Source organism: Chiloscyllium punctatum, chromosome 12 (assembly GCF_047496795.1).
Source record: "Chiloscyllium punctatum isolate Juve2018m chromosome 12, sChiPun1.3, whole genome shotgun sequence".
NCBI classification, from domain to species: Eukaryota; Metazoa; Chordata; class Chondrichthyes; order Orectolobiformes; family Hemiscylliidae; genus Chiloscyllium; species Chiloscyllium punctatum.
The window spans coordinates 32,325,988-32,340,890 of NC_092750.1; the positions used below are offsets into that span (position 1 = coordinate 32,325,988).

Genomic DNA, 14,903 nt, shown 5'->3' on the forward strand with positions numbered 1-14,903 from the left:
TTATCCGGCATTCGATTATCCAAATTTCAGATTATCCGGAAAAGATTGCAAGGACCGCATGCTTGGCTAAACTGTATTATCTGGCATTCGATTATCCGAACAAAATACTGTTTGTATTTTGAACAAAATCTGCCCTGTGGCAGTCAGATAATCCAGGTTCCTCTATTATTCGAGTTGTTAGTAATGCAAATTTTTTTGTTGATGAGGTGAGTAAAGATCCAATGACAGTACCTTCTAAACCCATGACACTTCCTTCAAGAAGGAGGAGGACAGCAGATAATGTGGGAAGACCACCATCTGCACCTTGCCCTCCAAGCCACTCACCGTTCTTACTTGGAAATGTACTGTCATTCCACTGTTGCTGGATCAAACCTCTGGAATTCCCTCCCTAACATTACAGGTCTACCTTTAGCACATGGACTGCAGCAATTCAAGAAGGCAGCTCACCACCACACTCAAGGGCAACTATGAATGGACAATAAATGCTTGTCCAGCCAGTGTGTCTCACAGTCATAATTATAGAGCGAGAAATCATTCAGCACAGAAACAGATGCTTTGGTCCAACTCAACTCAGTCTCCCAAACTAATCTGGTCACACTTGCCTGTGTTTGGCCCATATCCATCTTAACCTCTTCTATTCATGTATCTATCCATTTTTTAAAAATGTAACTGTACCAATTCCTCTGGCAGTTCATTCCACATACAAACCATCCTCTAAAAATGTTGCCCCTCAGGTCTCTTAAGTCTTTCTCTCCTCACCTTAAAATTATGCCCTCTAGTTTTCAACTCCCTTATCCCCAAAAAAGCCTTTGCTATTCATCTTATCCATGCCCCTTACGGCTTTATAAATCTCCAAGGTCACTGCTCCAGTAGAAAAAGTCCCAGCCTTCCTTATAACTCAAGCCCTCCAGTCCTTTATGACTTTCCAAATGTTCTATTACTTCCTTAATAGATTTCAATACTTTTCCAACAAGTGGGAAGGCCAATCAGCCCATAGTTACCCACTTTTTCCCCTCATTTATTTTAACAGGGGCATCACATTAGCAATTTTTTATTCCTCTGATACTTCTCCAAAATCCAATGACTTTTGGAAACTTACAATCTATGTAGCCACTCTGTCTGAGCTACCTGTAGGAACCTAAGATGCAGGCCATCAGGGCCAGGGTCTTAACTGCCTTTATCCCTATTAGTTTCCCTATGAGTGAAAAAAAAGGTAGCACTGTGGGCAACCAAATGGTCTCCTAACTTTTATTGCCATGACCAAGGGGAGAAAGGTTGCATGAGGTATATATACACCGCAACCCCCCCCCGCCACACACACACACACACACACACACACACACACATTTCACCCAGAGGGGGGAAAAAAACATTTCTCCAATTGTTCTTGGATATCTCGTGATCACAGCATGAGCATAAGTGGCAAAGATTTAACAGCAAGCCATCTGTCCAACTACTTCAGTTAATAGTGCTGAATGGAGGAAGAAAAATAACTAACAATACACAAGTAGGAGGGATTGCAAGACCATGAAAAAGATAAAACAAATACTCAATTTTAAACTCACCAATTCACAGCAATTTGCAAACTCTTCTGAACTTTTTTAAAAATTGCATTTTTAAAAACTTAGCAGACGGTGGATAATAAAGCAAATGTTAGAACTGCTTGTATTTAATGGTCAACAAATATTTTTTCTGCACTGAACTCCTTCACTGCATAATCTTAATGGCCCAACAAGCTTTTATCTGAGTTACATGGTTGCTAAAAAAGCAGACATACTAAAGATATGTAATCATAAATGATAGCTTAATGGGCAACTTAAAAATGTGAACTGATTACTTTAAGAGAGCCACCGGCTATATCAGCCTGTTAGCTGATAGCTCACGTTGTGTTTCTGGCAACCAGTCCTGAAGGGTTACCATTAGTTCTATTTGTACTATTGAAGAACACATACAAATGTGACATTATACTATATATAGTGTTCATCACCACAACTGTTCATCAGTTTTTTTGTAACATTTTTGCATATAGTTAAAATTGAAGCTTTAAAACTTTTTCACTTAGTCATAGAGATGTACAGCATAGAATCAGACCCTTCGGTCCAACCTGTCCATGCCGATCAGATATCCCAACCCAATCTAGTCCCACCTGCCAGCACCCGGCCCATATCCCTCCAAACCCTTCCTATTCATAAACCCATCAAAAATGCCTTTTAAATGTTACAATTGTATCAGCCTCCACCACTTCCTCTGGCAGCTCAATCCATACACGTACCACCATCTGCATGAAAAAGTTGCCCCTTTGGTCTCTTTTATATCTTTCCCCTCTCACCCTAAATCTAATGTCCTCTAGTTCTGGACTCCCCAAGCCCAGGGAAAAGACTTTGTCTACTTATCCTATCCATGCCCCTCGTAATTTTGTAAACTCTATAAGGTCACCCCTCAGCCTCCGACACTCCAGGGAAAACAGCCCCAGCCTGTTCAGCCTCTGCCTGTAGCTCAGATCCTCCAACCTTGACAACATCCTTGCAAATCTTTTCTGAACGCTTTCAAGTTTCACAACATCTTTCCGATAGGAAGGAGACCAGAATTGCAGGCAATATTCCAACAGTGGCCTAACCAATGTCCTGTACAGCCGCAACATGACCTCCCAACTCCTGTACTCAATACTCTGACCAATAAAGGAAAGCCAACAAAATGCGACCTTCACGATCCCATCTACCTGCGACTCCACTTTCAAGGAGCTATGAACCTGCACTCCAAGGTCTCTTTGTTCAGCAATACTCCCCAGGACCTTACCATTAAAGTGTATAAGTCCTGCTAAGATTTGCTTTCCCAAAATGCAGCACCTCACATTTATCTGAATTAAACTCCATCTGCCACTTCTCATCTGGTCAAGTTCCTGTTGTAATTTGCGGTAACCTTCGTTGTCCACTACACCTCCAATTTTGGTGTCATCTGCAAACTTACTAACTGTACCTCTTATGCTCGCATACAAATCATTTATGTAAATGACAAAAAGTAGAGGACCCAGCACCGATCCTTGTGGCACTGCACTGGTCACAGGTCTCCAGTCTGAAAAACAACCCTCCACCACCATCCCCTGTCTTTTACCTTTGAGCTAGCTCTGCAGCCAAATGGCTAGTTCTCCCTGTATTCTGTGACATCTAGCCTTGCTAATCAGTCTCCCATGGGGAACCTTGTCGAATGCCTTACTGAAGTTCATATAGATCACATCTACTGCTCTGCCCTCATCAATCCTCTTTGAATTTTTTGAAGAAGTAACAATCAAGTTTGTGAGACATGATTTCCCACGCACAAAGCCATGTTGACTATCCCTTATCAGTCCTTGCCTTTCCAAATACATGTACATCCTGTTCCTCAGGATTCCCTTCAACAACTTGCCCACCACCGACGTCAGGTTCACTGATCTATTGTTCCCTGGCTTGTCCTTCCCACCCTTCTTAAACAGTGGCACCATGTTAGCCGACCTCCAGTCTTCTAGCACCTCACCTGTGACTATCGATGATACAAATATCTCAGCAAGAGGGCCAGCAATCACTTCTCTAGCTTCCCACATAGGGATCTAGGGTACACCTGATCAGGTCCTGGGGAGTTATTCACCTTCAAGACATCCAGCACTTCCTCCTCTGTAAAATGGACATTTTGCAAGGGGTCACCATCTATTCCCCTACATTCTATACCTTTCTATCAACTTTGATTAAGAATATCTTGTTTTAGAATAATTCACAACAAAATTCATTTTAAAATATACTTAATTCGACAAACCTCCATGAAAAAAAACACAAGAATCAGGTACAGGGGCATCAATACAGCCCCTCAGGTCTACACTGCTATTTCTTATGATCATGGCTGATCTCATCTTGGTCTCAACTCTGCTATCTGGTCTGCTCTCCATAACCCTTCAATCCAGTATTAATTTTAAAAAAACATCTTTTCTTGAAATTTACTCCATGTTCCAGCATCCACTGCACTCTAGGGTAAAGAATTCCAAAGATCCATGACCATTTGAAAGAAGTAATTTTGCTTCATTTGTTTTAAATCTGCTACTCCTTAGCCTAAAACGGTGGCCTTTATCTACTGGTTCTTAAAAGGTCCATTTAAAATGGCCATACTATCGAGGTGATGATTCGGAGATGCCGGTGTTGGACTGGGGTGTACAAAGTTAAAAATCACACAAGTGATGAAGGAGCGTCGCTCCGAAAGCTAGTGTGCTTCCAATTAAACCTGTTGGACTATAACCTGGTGTTGTGTGATTTTTAACTTTATACTATAGAGGAGTTGCTTCCATGTGATTAAAGTGTTTTTAAAAAGCAATTGTTAAGTGACTTCTAGTTTACTTTAGGTCATCTGCCTGTATAAGCTCTGAAACAACAATGATTCTACTCAACATGGTAAGAAAACAGAACTAACAGAGAAACATATACTGGCCAAATTGCATTCTTCTGGGCTTGATGCTTTCTATGTTCAAACATTTGTTGCGAATTGAAAAGTTCTATTACTATTCATTGGAAAAGAATATAAATCTGGGTGTTATGATATTCAGTAAGTTAAAACACCTAAATTTAAGGGTTCATCATTATATTACACTTCCAGAACCGTGTGCTATTGTTAGCAAACTGACCAGTAACTTGCATGTTTTTCTGTTTTGCATTTTCTAAAAAAAAACTCAATTCACTGGTTATTGAACGAGATTATGATAATGCAAACAAGTAAAAATTCATCAAGAAATGAAATGCATTCATGGTTCTTGTTTTCATTTTGAAAATGAAAAAAAAATGAAGTCAGCAAGTTCACAAAAGCAAGCACATACTTAAAGTAGTACAAAATAAGTATTTAGTAATGCTGCAGAGACATACAAATCCATAGCCACAACTCTCGATATACAAATCTCCCAATCCCAACCAAGATTGCATGACATTTGTATGAATCTCCTAAAATGGATGATTTTTTTTTAGATTAGATTACTTACAGATTGGAAACAGGCCCTTCGGCCCAACAAGTCCACACCGCCCCGCCGAAGCGCAACCCACCCATACCCCTACATTTACCCCTTACCTAACACTACAGGCAATTTAGATCCATTAGCTATAATTCTATACAATTGAACGAATGCAGTTTAAGTTGAAGACAGACTATTATGGAATTGAAGCAGAGAACAGGAAAAAGCAATTTCTTTTCAAGTTTTGCATCACAGATGCAGATTACTTCTTTTGGAGTCTTATTTATTATTCTTGTTTTGATTTAGTTTTCTCAATCTCTGTTATTGGATACAGTCCTGCTCAAATAATAAAGAATGGGGGTAATTATTATAAACCAACGCTAATTCCACTTGAGTGTATAATGATTTAAAGATTAATAAAATGCTCTAATAGTAATGGAAAAATATAGCATGGGACTACATGGAAATTACTGCAATCGGATGTGTGATGCCAATAACTGTTCTAAGACCTACTCCATTAACGTTGACTCGGATGTGCCGGTGTTGAACTGGGCTGGACAAAGTTAAAAATCAAACACCAGATTGGGTTGATTCGGAAGCACTAGTTTTTGGAGCGCCGCTTCTTCATCAAGTGGTTTGAAGGAACGGCGCTCTGAAAATGAGTGCGTCCAAATAAATCTGTTGGACAATAAACAGGTGTTGTGTGACTTTTAACTCTGTCCATTAGCATTCTTACAGAAGTTTTGGTTGAAAACTTAGAATGAGTGTATTTGGAAAATAAACTTCTGCATTCTAAGTTTTTTTAAAAAGGGTTAAGTGGTCTTATCTGTACACTTGTACATATTTAGTTTTATTCCTCGGTGTTAAACATTTGATCAGATTCTAATACACACACACTATCCTGTGCACATTTTAGCTTATTACTACCATTGCTCTAGTTGCTTCAGATTTACAAATGAAAGACAACACACACACATACACACACACACACAAACACACACACAGTTATACATCTATTATAATTCACACAACTGAGTAACTAGCTGCTACACAAACTTAAGATCTTAGCTGGGAAAATTAAATCCAGTGTGCAAAGTCCAGACGTGTAATGTTTAAAAATATGTTAAGAATCTAATATCATCAAAGGTTGTCAGTGTCCAGTTAATCAATATTGGATAAGATTGGACATGAATATCTGATAAGAGTACAAGGTAATCCCATATTGGACTGGGTACATCAGTTGAATTGAAATTACTTTATATATGACATTTCTCTCAGCCACAAACTTTTGCCTCAGGGTGGGCCAGAAACAATGTCAGGATAAACATTACCATTATAAGTTACAAATGCCTCACATATCTGTTGTCACTGATAAGGTTAGCTGCCATTACATGTCTCTAAATCAGGCATGCATTAACTGTGACACTGCATGTCTACACGCATTTAAACTTATTGAAATCTGTCTCCAACAACTGGAGGGTGGATTAAAGCAACTGAATCATCTGTGCTGTGCTTAAGTGCACTTGGATGGAGATACAAGTACAACAGGCTGACATTCACAGTGGGCTGTTGATTTGAAGTGGCTTCTATTTTCAAGGATGGTGCTGGATCTACTGCATTAAATGCTCCAAATTTTTTTTTTTTTAAGAATTGTACTTTTGTCAGTAGCTAGATGGACACCATTCCATCTATCCACAATTCTTCAGTAATATGACTGAAACATAATGTTTACTCAACACAGTCTTCACCTCTGATCCAACCTTTGGGTATTGGACTCCTCAGTAAAGAAGATGGATTTCAAAAATCTTTCAAAGAAGCTACTTTTTAAAAAATGGGGTTCTTGTCAAGAACTCTGTGCCAAATATACAGGGAATGTTATAAGTGAAACTGATATAGTACCATATAGTTTTAAGACCGAAGCAGGTAAGTGTTCACTTCGTTTCCTGTTTGAAAAAAAAGTGTTAATATTTTTAATATCACAGAACAGCAGAGTAACAGTATCTTAAACATGGCTGTTTGAAAACCAAAACAGTTAAATAAAACAAAAGTACAGACTTGGGAATTGTCTAACATTTATGCAATTGACCCTGACCTTTTGTATTCAATGTTTATATTTAGCCTTCCTGTCTTGGATCCAACTCAGAGTGGTGAATTGGTGTTCACACAAAATGCAGAATTTAAACAGCTCAAGAGTGTATTGTGGGTTCATGTGTGTTTGGAACAGGCAACTCAAAACCAATAGAAGTCTGAAATCTGGCACTATCAGTTTCATGGATATCAGATGTGGGACACTAAAATATCAATGGAAAATTAATATGCTTAACCCTTTTCGATATTAATACTGTATGAATAATTGATTTATCCTGTCTTGTAAAACATTTCTGACAATGGTATAAGTATATTTACTGGAATTAGGTTGATAGTTGTTCAATGATTTACTGAATTTATTGAAAATTTATAAAACAAAATTGTTTTGAAAATATTTGAAAATACAGCGTAAGAACTTTCAAAATCTTTACTTGTTGAAAGCCTATTTTCTCATTCACCATTAAACGTGATTCGCAAAACCAGACAATACAAATAATTGTTTTAAGTTCTAAAACATATGGATATGGAAGCAGCGACAAAAGCAAACATATTGAGGTGTAGATCATTCATTGTTTCAGGTGTGCTTAACAAAAATTCTTCTGAAATGTGCAAACTATTAAAAGTTTTGAACAAAGTTGGGTTATTATCTTTTAGCTCCAGAGTCAAGATTAGAGTGGTGCTGGAAAAGCACAGCAGGTCAGGCAGCATCCGAGGAGCCTGCCTGACATAGAACATAGAACAATACAGCACAGAACAGGCCCTTCGGCCCACGATGTTGTGCCGAACTTCTATCCTAGATTAAGCACCCATCCATGTACCTATCCAAATGCCGCTTAAAGGTCGCCAATGATTCTGACTCTACCACTCCCACGGGCAGCGCATTCCATGCCCCCACCACTCTCTGGGTAAAGAACCCACCCCTGACATCTCCCCTATACCTTCCACCCTTCAGCTTAAATTTATGCCCCCTTGTAACACTCTGTTGTACCCAGAGAAAAAGTTTCTGACTGTCTACTCTATCTATTCCTCTGATCATCTTATAAACCTCTATCAAGTCACCCCTCATCCTTCGCCGTTCCAACGAGAAAAGGCCGAGAACTCTCAACCTATCCTCATACGACCTACTCTCCATTCCAGGCAACATCCTGGTAAATCTTCTCTGCACCCTCTCCAAAGCTTCCACATCTTTCCTAAAGTGAGGCGACCAGAACTGCACACAGTACTCCAACTGTGGCCTAACCAAAGTCCTGTACAGCTGCAACATCACCTCACGACTCTTGAATTCAATCCCTCTGCTAATGAACGATAATACTCCATAGGCCTTCTTACAAACTCTATCCACCTGAGTGGCAACCTTCAAAGATCTATGTACATAGACCCCAAGATCCCTCTGTTCCTCCACCTGACCAAGAACCCTACCATTAACCCTGTATTCCGCATTCTTATTTGTTCTTCCAAAATGGACAACCTCATACTTGGCAGGGTTGAACTCCATCTGCCACTCCTCAGCCCAGCTCTGCATCATATCTAAGTCCCTCTGCAGCCGACAACAGCCCTCCTCACTGTCCACAACTCCACCTATCTTTGTATCATCTGCAAATTTACTGACCCACCCTTCGACTCCCTCATCTAAGTCATTAATAAAAATTACAAACAGCAGAGGACCCAGAACTGATCCCTGCGGAACTCCACTTGTAACTGGGCTCCATGCTGAATATTTACCATCAACCACCACTCTCTGACTTCGACAGGTTAGCCAGTTTTCGATCCAATTGGCCAAATTTCCCACTATCCCATGCCTCCTGACTTTCCGCATAAGCCTACCATGGGGAACCTTATCAAATGCCTTACTAAAATCCATGTACACTACATCCACTGCTCTACCCTCATCCACATGCTTGGTCACCTCCTCGAAGAATTCAATAAGACTTGCAAGGCAAGACCTACCCTTCACAAATCCGTGCTGGCTGTCCCTAATCAAGCAGTGTCTTTCCAGATACTCGTAAATCCTATCCCTCAGTACCCTTTCCATTACTTTGCCTACCACAGAAGTAAGACTAACTGGCCTGTAATTCCCGGGGTTATCCCTATTCCCTTTTTTGAACAGGGGCACAACATTCGCTACTCTCCAGTCCCCTGGTACCACCCCCATTGCCAGTGAAGACGAGAAGATCATTGCCAACGGTACTGCAATTTCCTCTCTTGCTTCCCACATAATCCTCGGATATATCCCGTCAGGCCCGGGGGACTTGTCTATCCTCAAGTTGTTCAAAATGTCCAACACATCTTCCTTCCTAACAGGTATCTCTTCTAGCTTATCAGTCCGTTTCACACTCTCCTCTTCAACAATACGGTCCCTCTCGTTCGTAAATACTGAAGAGAAGTACTTGTTCAAGACCTCTCCTATCTCTTCCGACTCAATACATAGTCTCCCACTACTGTCCTTGATCGGACCTACCCTCGTTCTCGTCATTCTCAGGTTTCTCACATACGCATAGAATGCCTTGGGGTTATCCTTGATCCTATCCGCCAAGGATTTTTCATGCCCTCTCTTAGCTCTCCTAATCCCTTTCTTCAGTTCCCTTCTGGCTATCCTGTATCCCTCCACTGCTCTGTCTGAACCCTGTTTCCTCAACCTTATGTAAGCCTCCTTCTTCCTCTTTACTAGACATTCAACCTCCCTCGTCAACCAAGGCTCCCTCACACGACCATTTCTTTCCTGCCTGATCGGTACATACATATCAAGGACACGTCGTATCTGCTCCTTGAAAAAGTTCCACATTTCCACCACATCCTTCCCTGACAGCCTATGCTCCCAACGTATGCTCCTCAAATCCTGTCTTACAGCATCGTAATTTCCCTTCCCCCAATTGTAAAAACTTCCTTGTTGTGCGCACCTATCTCTCTCCATAACCAAGGTGAAAGTCACAGAATTGTGGTCGCCATCACCAAAATGTTCACCCACTAACAAGCCCGCCACTTGTCCCGGTTCATTACCGAGTACCAAATCCAATATGGCCTCCCCTCTGGTTGGACAATCTACATACTGCGTTAGAAAAGCTTCCTGGACACACTGCACAAACACCGCCCCATCCAATCTACTTGATCTAAAGAGCTTCCAATCAATATTTGGGAAGTTGAAGTCGCCCATGACTACGACCCTGTGGCTTCTGCACCTTTCCAAAATCTGTTTCCCAATCTGTTTCTCCACATCTCTGCTGCTATTGTGACCTGTTGTGCTTTTCCAGCACCACTGTAATCTGGAGTCTGATCTCCAGCATCTGCAGTCCTCAATTTCACCTGTCTTTTAGCTACATTTTGGTGGAAGAACACAACAAGTTTAAAAGAATGGACGTGACCCTATTATAACTAAGTCAGTAAGTTGCAGAAAATAAAAAAATGATTGTTGTTATAACTTGTCCTTCATATAGCAGATGTATATAAATACCAAGGACAGCTGTGAGATGCAGCAAGATTTATCTCTATATTGGAAACAGTGCCCCAATAATAGGGAGTAGGATTTTGGATTTACACCTGGATCAAGGCTCATAAAGTCAATGATAATCATGCTGCTACAATACAGGCCAATAGTTATTGCATGGAATCATGTGACAAAACTGACAAGCAGAGGGTGATAAGTGTATGGAATGAGCTGCCAGAGGATGTGGAGGAGGCAACATTTAAGAGGCATTTGGAAGGGTATATGAATAGGAAGGGTTTGAAGGGATATGGGCCGGGTGCTGGCAGGTGGGACTAGATTGGGTTGGGATATCTGGTCGGCATGGACAGGTTGAACCAAAGGGTCTGTTTCCATACTGTACATCTCTGACTCTAATGACTCGAAATAGTTGCTGGTTTTCTTCACTGATTTTTCTTGAGTTGTTTTATGCACATTTAGGAGAACATAAATTTTTTTTGAAAAATAATCAATTTTCATTCTTTTAGACTTCAACATAGACAGATTCTTTCTTAATACAACATTTTTACCATATCTGGTCAAATAGCTAAAATTAGTGCTCTATTCTGACTAGATCTAATATATCCCACATTCATTGTAGCGTTAGAATGAACTCTGAAGAATTTATATAAAGAATTCTGAAATCATCATACCCTATTAACGACTTGTATGAGGAAAGTGAATGTACTACAGTCATGTTTGCAGATGACAAAAAAAGGCAAGTGATGAGGATGACAGTCTGCAGAGGGACATAAAACAAGTTAAACAAATGGGCACACTTCTGCTTTTACATCTTATGGTCTTTCACAGCCTAATGACAGTCGTAGGAACAGTTGATATCTTGTCTCAAATTCACAAAAATAATTGTTGTCCAGTTTTATAAAATCACCAATTAAGAGAACAGGAAAGCAATGTTTTATAACATATAAATAATTCTATTGTAAACACATAAATGAGGGCATTTAAGGCTCAAGACATTTCAATAAACTACAAATAGCTAAAACCATGTTACAATTAGTCCAGGTTTAATGTGAGTTAGTTATTCACTACAGTCTATTTGTTAGTTATATATTCATAATTTCAATGACAAGTGGAAAGATATAAGACATGGTGTTAGAATTCAAAATAATAATGACTTATAATTATTAAACTAATCCTAGTTTTAACAGCAAATTGCTGATCCTTTAAGATTAGGATATTACTCCACTTCAAAGCAACCAAATACCATTTTTGCCTGATCACAACTTCACAGCTAAACATTTCTGCCATGTCAGGTTTTCTATTCAAGTCTGGGATGATTAAAGGGCCAAGGAGACTTTTTTCACTATCTGAAAAGATGCTTCCCAAAAAGGTTGCATTCATTTTATGCACCCTGTGGCCAGTAAGAATATACTTTTCTCAAAATAAAATCCAGATTGAAAGAAATGAAAAACTTGCATTGCATGGTGCCTTTTGTGACCACATGGCATTCTTCAAGCCAATAAAGTACTCTTGAACAGTACTCTTCTGTAGGAGATGCAGCATTTAATTTGTGTACAGAAGGATCACAAACTGCTGTGAAATAAATTACGGTGGTCCGTTTATTAAGCAGTTGAGGGGAATGTTGCAAAGTGAGCTTTTACATTCACCTGAAAAGAGGATCTTGGTTTAAGGTTTAACTTAATTGGTGCAAGTCTAAAAGTGCAATACACACTCATAATAATACTGAAATATCTTGTGGTACAGTGGCAGTATCTATCTTTGAACCAGGAAGCCTGGGTTGAAGTCCCAACTGTTCCAGGTGTGTAATAACATTTCTGAATAGATTTATTAGAAAATAATCACCACGTTTTCAAATCTGTCATGTTGGAATTACTGTCCTCTTACTCAGAAGAAAGATTACTACAGTGGAGTTAAGGGAAATCCCTCTTCCCATGTGAAGAAATTACAAGGGGAGAAACAACTTAAAATCAGGAGAAAGTAACAGAAAATCTTATTTTAAAAATGTAACTTTTGATTCACTGATAGAAAATCTCAGAACTGTTTCCTAACATACCATTAAAAAAGTCATGAAAAATGTCACTAATAACAAAGCGTATTACTAAAAGTTCCCTTCTTTCCAGACCTTAACCTCCATTTCCATTTGAACTAAATTTGAATATGCGCTTTGACTTCTTTGTGCTTCAAGTATTTATGTGGACTGGATTGAAGTGAATACTATGTATCTATTCCAATGCCCCATGTAGGCATTTAACAAGTTTTCAAAAACACCACCATAAAGTAACAATTAGATTTCATTCTTTTGGTTAATTTTCCACCAGAAATTATCACCTCCACCATGTTGGTTGCTGAAGGACTAGATATCTATGTATATTATCATTGAATGTTGCATGACAGATTGAAAAAAAGTAGTTAGTAGAGCATATAGCAAGCTGGTTTGATCAATAATTGCAGAGTACAAAAAACAAGGAGGTTATGATACCTTTATTGGCCTCAACTGGAGTACTGTGTTCAGTTTTGGGCACGATATGAAAAAAGATATGAAGACATTGGTGAGGTCTGCCAGGACCATGACTTTTTATTTTTAAATTTGTGGATTGAAATTAGAAAACGGTTTTAAAAGCCAGTATTTGAAAGCATTGCTGTATATTTTGAAATCAAGAACCCTGATAACCATTACAGGCATTGTATAAACAACTGTGTGAATAAACAGAAAAATTAGATATTATAGGAAACGTAATTTGAAAAACTTCAGTGGCTCTCAACTACATAAAAACTTAAGCAACATACCAAAAAAACTATTGTCTGATACATAATAAGCTGTGATTTATAGTTTAAATTTGAAAGGTTTTTTTCCTCAGTTCAAGGTGTTAATGCTGAAGATTAGATTATTTTCCATTTCAGGCAGTGATGAAATCAAATGTTCCTTGTTTACTTATTGACAATCAGATGCATAGTAAATCTCCTTCAACACTTTATCCAGCAATATGCTTCAGTCTTAACTTCAGATAGGCACTCTGTTTTTTTTCACAATTGACATTAATTTAGCAACTAATGAGTAGACCAGTTCAGTAACTGTCCTGAGCAGCACTTCAAGTTTAAAATAGATCAGTACTTACAGTTTGAATTTCTATAAAGAAGAAATGGGTCTTGGAGCTGAAACTCTAGATCTTTGTTGATGGGTTCAACTAAATTTTTCATGTTAAGTCGATTCATGATTGTAAAGCCATGGTAAGGAGATGCTGACCTGTGAAAAATAAGTTTTTTTTAAAAATCTCAATTTTAATTTTAAACAAGACAATATATCACGTAGGTAATTAATACTTAGCTCATTCCTGGAGAAATGAACAAGAATTTCCATTTTATCAATATTATTTTTTTTACTAGTCTAAAAGGAAACTATTTTCTGAGACTATATTAGATAAGCATGCTTTTTTTCTGCTCTGGTGCCATCCACAGGTTCTAAATCAGGGGCCCCTCTATAATTTTGTTTGCTGCCCTGCTACATAGATTTCCACACATAATTAACTATTTTCATTACAGTACTTAGTAGGATATCTGCTCAGATGTATATAAATATACATATTCATATGTGGCACAGTGGCTCAGTTGTTAGCACTGCTGCCCCACAGCGCCAGGGACCGAGGTTCAATTCCAGCAGAGGGTGACTGTCTGTGTAGAGTTTGCACATTCTCCCCATGTCTGGTGGGTTTCCTCTGGCTGCTCTGGTTTCCTCCCACAATCCAAAGATGTGCAGGTTAGGTGATTTGGCCATGCAAAATTGCCCATAGTGTTCAGGGATGTGTAGGTTAGGTGCATTAGTCAGGAGTAAATCTAGGATAGCTGGGTCGGGGAACGGGTCTGGGTGGGTTACTCTTTGGAGGGTTGGTGTGGACTTGTTGGGCCAAAGGGCCTGTTTCCACACTGTAGGGATTCTATGAATATGCCTTGGGGATCAATATGTAAATGGATTCCCTACAATTCACCACATATCAACAATTCCAGCCACTGAATAGTAGCCACTTACCTTGGCATTTTCTAAATGCGAGAATAAGCTAAATATGAAGCAGCTGAAAAACTGTTTTCCTACAAGTAAGCTTTTCACTATAATCATTATAATCATTGATCAATTTTATTCACACAAAATGCAAGTGCCGTCACCTCAGACAGGACAATTCAGTTTCTCCCGAGAAATTTTGTTGACCCATTATTTTCGTGAAAGTTGGCTGAAATCTGTAAGACTGCATCATATTACATACTTTTTAAAAATTTACTATGAAATTACTTCCAAATTATCTCTGAATAGGCAGGTTTCTCTAAACGAAAAGCACTTAAATTTATAAAACACCTTCCATAAACTCAGGACATCAGATATCACTTCACAATCTAGAAATTTTGAAGGGGCAGTCATTGCTGTAT

The 14,903-nt window shown here is 39.0% G+C and overlaps 1 protein-coding gene across 2 annotated transcripts in view; it reads right to left on the reverse strand.

Annotated features, from left to right (window-relative positions):
* dcp1a (decapping mRNA 1A) overlaps window positions 1-14,903 on the reverse strand; it is a 71,187-nt gene that overhangs the window by 29,476 nt on the left and 26,808 nt on the right. For both annotated transcript variants that reach the window (XM_072582289.1, XM_072582288.1), the window contains exon 3: window positions 13,604-13,731. In XM_072582289.1, the coding sequence (XP_072438390.1) occupies window positions 13,604-13,700 (97 nt within the window). In that variant the 5' untranslated portion in view covers window positions 13,701-13,731. The remainder of the gene's footprint in view (window positions 1-13,603; window positions 13,732-14,903) is intronic.